Raw genomic sequence first — 5,443 nt, forward strand, 5'->3', positions numbered from 1 at the left:
TAGTTAGGTAAAAGATGCAAGAATAGTTCCTCCCTCTTTATTATTTATCATTTTTACATATTTGACATGATATAATCGACCAAAAGCCAACGACATAGGTTCCAATCACTTCAATAATGGCCACAAAACATAATCCCATGAACACAGACATGGATCCTCCCATCTTGGCCAGAACCTCCCAATGTGTTTCAAATTTCTTTTTCTCCTTGAACTCGAGACTCTCCCTGGTCCGCAAAAAGATCCGTATCTTCATGACTGATCTGTCCACTTTCTTCCGCCACAGAAAGTCCGAATATTTCTCAATATTAACATCCTCAAAGCTCGTCATATCCGTGACATTGACAATCGGCCTAGGGATTCCAAATTGCTTGGCAATCCGCTTCCAGGATGAATCTCCGGGCCATTTACCTTGCGAGGGCAACATATCAAAAGTCTCCTCGAAGCAACTCAACTTGCATCCACAAGTAATTTCGGGATCAGCCACAATTGAGGCCGAAGTGCATTCTTCATCTTTGGAGAGGCAAGACTGGAAATGTTGTAAGAATCTCTAAAGAATTCTCCAATATTTTGATCAAAGATCAAGACAGTCAATGCAGATTCGTTATGATATTCATGTAACGAAAAAGAATACTTGAGAAAATTCAAATCTCGACGCAATTTCAAATTTAATGGAGAAACACATGAGTGCTGGAAATATGATCTAATTACTTAATGTCACATATTCACAGATGATACAGCCCTCTCTCAAGTGAAGAAAGAACACATTCTCGGTTTAAGTCCAACATTCAAGAAAATGCATATTCAGCAATTGTCATAAATTGAGAGCGACAGATATGTAGAAAGCCACAAGTGTCCTGGATGGAAGGAAGCCGAATAAAGATTTCACTTACCCGGCTAATTGTTCCATTTGCCTCAACAAACACATACCTACGAGCCTCAGGTATCTCATGAGATGTTGAAATGCATCCACACTTGTTGTATATGGCCTCCACTTGACAATAGTGGTTGCAAACACTTTGATCATAATGTAAATTACCGTATGCCTTCATGAACTTCTCGTTCTTAAACGCTTGAATAGCAGCATCATTCCAATTTGATATACAGTTTCTTAAAAATGTCCAGGAACCACGACTCATTGGAATGCGATGAGCCATACCCGGTTCCAAATCGATTCGGTTGAGCCTGTGGATATAGTATGTGCATTATACATACGTACAATGAAGAGCCGTAAATGATGGATTTGCTTCAGTAACATTACAAAAGTTCAGGTTTTGCCAGCACCTGCCCTGGTGGTGGGAAATGTTTTTTCTTTACAAAATATTTTTTGGTGTGCGTATAATACTTCAAGTTCTGAGTAAGCAATTGCTTGTTTCCACCAACAGTCCATGGATAAGAGATTTTTTAGAATTAATTTTTACAATCAAACTAAAATTAATCTCAATTGCGGCTCTTGGTCATGTCAACTCGCAAAGTATATAACAATATGTGTAAAAACATTGCATACAAAAACCGGTAAGTGGCAGAATACATTGGTCGGAATGATAAAATAGGTGACTTAAATGTGATATCACAGCAGATTTAACCCCAGGGTTGCCACAAAGTTCGCCGGCGATAAGTTCAAATACTTGTACTGAAACAATTTGGCTTAAATTGGTCAGTTTCATTGGCATAAATATAAAGTCCAATAGTAAATAAAAAGAACTGTGTACTTGATACATATCAAATTGGTATTGCATCGTGACGCGGTGTTTACAAGGCCCCATCAAGTTTCCAGGGATATGCCCAGACTCATCGTGGTATTATTCTACCTCAGAAAGCCATAGGGAACAATTTTGATTTTGTTGCTTCATGTATTTCTAGCCCATTTAATAAGCTTACAAGCCTAAAAGCATAATAAGTACTGAAATTTTCAAAACCTTATTCATTAAAATTGGGACCATACTTAGTTAACACTTGATTATAAATTATGATATAATCTATTACATCGCTACTTTGTTACTTGGGATTTAATGGACCAAATTTCACCGTTTTTAGCCCCACAATGCCCCAGTTATTGATTTTCTATTTCACAAAAATCAAACATCATTTTTCTTTTTCTTTCAAAATTTCAAATTCACTCAAAACGTTAAACAACCATATTTAAAACGCTCAAAAAGCAGATTCATGAAAATTCATTTCAGAACCCTACATAGGCTACTTAATTGAGCAATAAATGAAACTTTCACTCAAATCAATGAAGCTTCAAAGAAGGTTTTTTAATCAGTTACAAGAAAGTCTTCAAGAAGCGATCAAATCCAAAAACTTGTTTTTTGTGTGTATTGTCCTCAGAATTCAAGTGAGTGCGTAACTAAATATGCTCATGATGATTGTAAATCACATTTTCAAAATTACCCCTTAAGTGCGTTTTGAGTGGCATTATTTCAGATTTTGAGCTCTTGAGGGACATAGCGAGACATTGGACAACAAAATGGATGAAACTGAGTCATTACAAAATTGACAGAAACTGGATGTTCGATTACGCACTTTTCCGAAGTACTGATTCAAGTAGATGTGCAAGATTCCCGCAATTATTCATGTGAACTGACTAATCAGATGGAGCAAAACAGACCTAAGAATATTTCAGGGTTGTAAAGTTCATCCCAAAAGTAAGGCTTGGCATAAGAGTTTGTCCTGTACTCTGTTTAGTGAGTCACAGATTGAAAATAGCTCTTCTGTCCCGGTCCACCTTTTCATAAGTTCACTAAGACTCCAAACCAAAGTTTTGAATGCAAGTAAATAGTTTGTAAGAATTAAAGGACTACAAAATGATTAAGTATCAGCATAACTAGCTTGCTGTTGAAGTCAAGTCGGTTTAGCAGCACTGAACTTATTTGAATATGGATCAAATTAGAGGGCTAGTCAGGCACTCTAGATCAAATATTTGCAAACCAGCAAATACCTTAAAATTTCAATCAAATAATCAAACAAACAAGGAAATGGCCAATTTGAGCACAACAGTACCATTAGCAAACCTTGTACGTCTTTGATTCAGGGTCCCAAGTACCTCCTACTAGTGTTTTCAAATATTTTGATTGTAATCTAAGATTTGATGCAGTTATGTTCATAAAATAATCAAGGCAAAGAGGGACTCTTTTATTCGATATGCTAATTCATTTGCCAATCTTTTTGACATTTTCGTGCTTGCTTTAAGGCCGATTTCATTGGCCTAAACAATAGATTTCTAGACACTTGGTTGGTTAAGCAGTACAATAAATCGGTTTGCGATCAATTCCCAGGGCATCATGCATTGTACTGTTTTACCAGCCGAGTGGTCGTCCGTCCGACATCCAGTGTCTAGAAATCCATTCGTAAACCTGCACCCCTAGTTAGTTACAACAGTTAATAACATTTTGTTGAGTTATTAAAACATTTGTGGGGCCATCCCGGTCATGACATTTATGATGGATTACTCACGTTAGAGCAGGAAACGCCAAAGGGCTTTGAATGGTCAAGGTCAATCCGTGTTTACCATCTTGTATTCCTTCTCGTAGATTGGGGTCCGAATTTAGCCGAATGAGCAATTCCATTCCATTTTCTTCTCCCACTCCTGCTTCCTTGACCAAACCCATATAGTTGAAGTGGAAGCAAATCCCAGTCATTGGCAAATAGTAGATGGTCCAAGAACTGGAGTTTTGAACTGCATTGGAGTATTTGAATTCTAACATGGTAGTTTCCAATGATTCGCCAATGGCAATCTTAGTTTCGCGTTGCAACGAGTTATAAAGATCTTCAAAAGAGGTATTTAGAAACTGCCCTCCATCAGAACAATTGGTTGAACATCCGGCCATTTCAAATAACCGACAGGTTTTTGGTAAGTTCTCTCGAATTTGTTCTTGGTTCAGGCTATTCTTATTTTTCATAGCTTCTTCCAATAGCTCATTTATTTGAAAGGCTTTGGCACAACTAACTTGGTTGAGAGTGCAAATAGTAACTGCTGGAAATGAACTGGACTCTGAAGCGGTCCTCAAATCCACCTGAAACCAAGTGTTACTTTTTGTTTATTTATCAACTTCAGCCTAAGCCAGACTTTAAGCCCATGTGCCTTCGAACCTGGGTCAAGACGGGGCCTTGAAGAAATTCCTTCGTGACAGCGATTATCCGAATAAATGTGAGAATCAATCCAATGATGCCCAACATGAGCCAAATCTTGGAACGGATTCCAGTGGTCCGGATTGAGTTAGAAAACCCAGGAAGGCCACTCAACGATTGCACTATCTGCTCCATGTATAATACTAAACTCAACAGTAATTGACTTTCTTACAACAAATAACGCATATCAAGGGCGTTCATACGAGGCTGACTTTCCTAATTGCGAGCTCGTATTGTAGAATTCTCATGTCAAAGCCAAACAAGAGGGCGTTATTCCATTACATAGAAAAGCTTATGAAAAAGGAGTTGTAAATACAAGGCATTAAGTTGCTGCGTCGGGCATGAAATGAGTGTTGACATGGTATGCAATATATCGCCATCCCACAGAATTCAGGATTTTTTTAAGAACATGGAATTTCCTCATGCACAGACATGAGAGCAGCAAGTAAATTATGACCAACTCTCATCAATCACCAAGGATGACGATCGTTGTTTATCGTCGTTGTCCATTACTGTCAATCAATGAATTGTTTTGGACCTTCATCCAATGGAGCATTTATTAATATTTTAACTTATCCTGCTTATAGAAGCAATATTGGAGACTCACAAGAACTAAAGACGGAGAGCTTGAATTGCGTGCTACCCATTAAATTGCAAAACAGAAAACGCGATTGCAAAAGAGAAGTAGATTGAAATGATTGAAGCAAATTGAACAGAGTTGCTCAAAAGACAGGGCCATTATCTGCTGGTTTGCGCTGTTGAGCCGCTAGAGAGCAAGAATAACAAACTTTGACCCTCCTTATCAGGGCTCTCTAGTAGAAAAGTACTATGAATAGCGACCTCTGACGGGCGCTGCCTCCAAAATCCAAGAAGGCAAATTTCATAACAATGGAAAATAATCGGAACCAATTTTAGGTGACAATGCGAGCTCTAATCCTGACGACGAATTTTTCAAAAGGAGCGGAAATGTCATTTATAGTCTTGATTGGACGGTTTTGTTTTGATTTTTCTTTTGAATTTGGAGTAATTCAAGAAATGTTTGCATGTAGCGACGGAAAGCCTACGCATATCACCCAACTTCAACTGCCGTTGAAGTGTCGGAATTGGGATTCAGCGCCCTTATGTCACAAAAAGCCAGCAAAATGTAAACAAGGTCTGTCATTGGTTGAAAGTGCTGGTAAGCAAAGTCGAAGGAGCAATCGGAGCAATCCCTGTCAAAGTAAAAGGGCGGGAAATTCAAACTGATCGAAAATCGTCATTTTCGAGGTTAAAGTTTCACATGATTTGGTCAATAATTTTGTCCAAAAATGTTACT

General features: G+C 38.1%; 1 protein-coding gene across 1 annotated transcript; it reads right to left on the reverse strand.

Annotated features, from left to right (window-relative positions):
• On the reverse strand, positions 1–4,859 carry LOC131890914 (FMRFamide-activated amiloride-sensitive sodium channel-like). The gene is made up of 4 exons (XM_059240362.1): positions 4,090–4,859; positions 3,454–4,013; positions 891–1,182; positions 1–526 (listed from the first exon to the last, which is right to left on the reverse strand). The coding sequence occupies exons 1-4, from the start codon at positions 4,261–4,263 to the stop codon at positions 41–43; spliced, it is 1,512 nt and encodes a 503-aa protein (XP_059096345.1). The 5' UTR covers positions 4,264–4,859; the 3' UTR covers positions 1–40.
• Between the last annotated feature and the right edge of the window lie 584 nt (positions 4,860–5,443).

This window comes from Tigriopus californicus, chromosome 11 (genome assembly GCF_007210705.1).
Source record: "Tigriopus californicus strain San Diego chromosome 11, Tcal_SD_v2.1, whole genome shotgun sequence".
Lineage (NCBI taxonomy): Eukaryota > Metazoa > Arthropoda > Copepoda > Harpacticoida > Harpacticidae > Tigriopus > Tigriopus californicus.

What these genes read in the sequence shown, in the direction of transcription:
- LOC131890914 (XM_059240362.1), bottom strand. Translation starts at nt 4,263, where the DNA reads ATGGAGCAGATAGTGCAATCGTTGAGTGGCCTTCCTGGGTTTTCTAAC. An exon ending in TTGGCGTTTCCTGCTCTAAC is followed by an intron (nt 1,183 to 3,453) that starts GTGAGTAATCCA and finishes CTATATCCACAG; the next exon opens with GCTCAACCGAATCGATTTGG. An exon ending in CAAATGGAACAATTAGCCGG is followed by an intron (nt 527 to 890) that starts GTAAGTGAAATC and finishes CAACATTTCCAG; the next exon opens with TCTTGCCTCTCCAAAGATGA.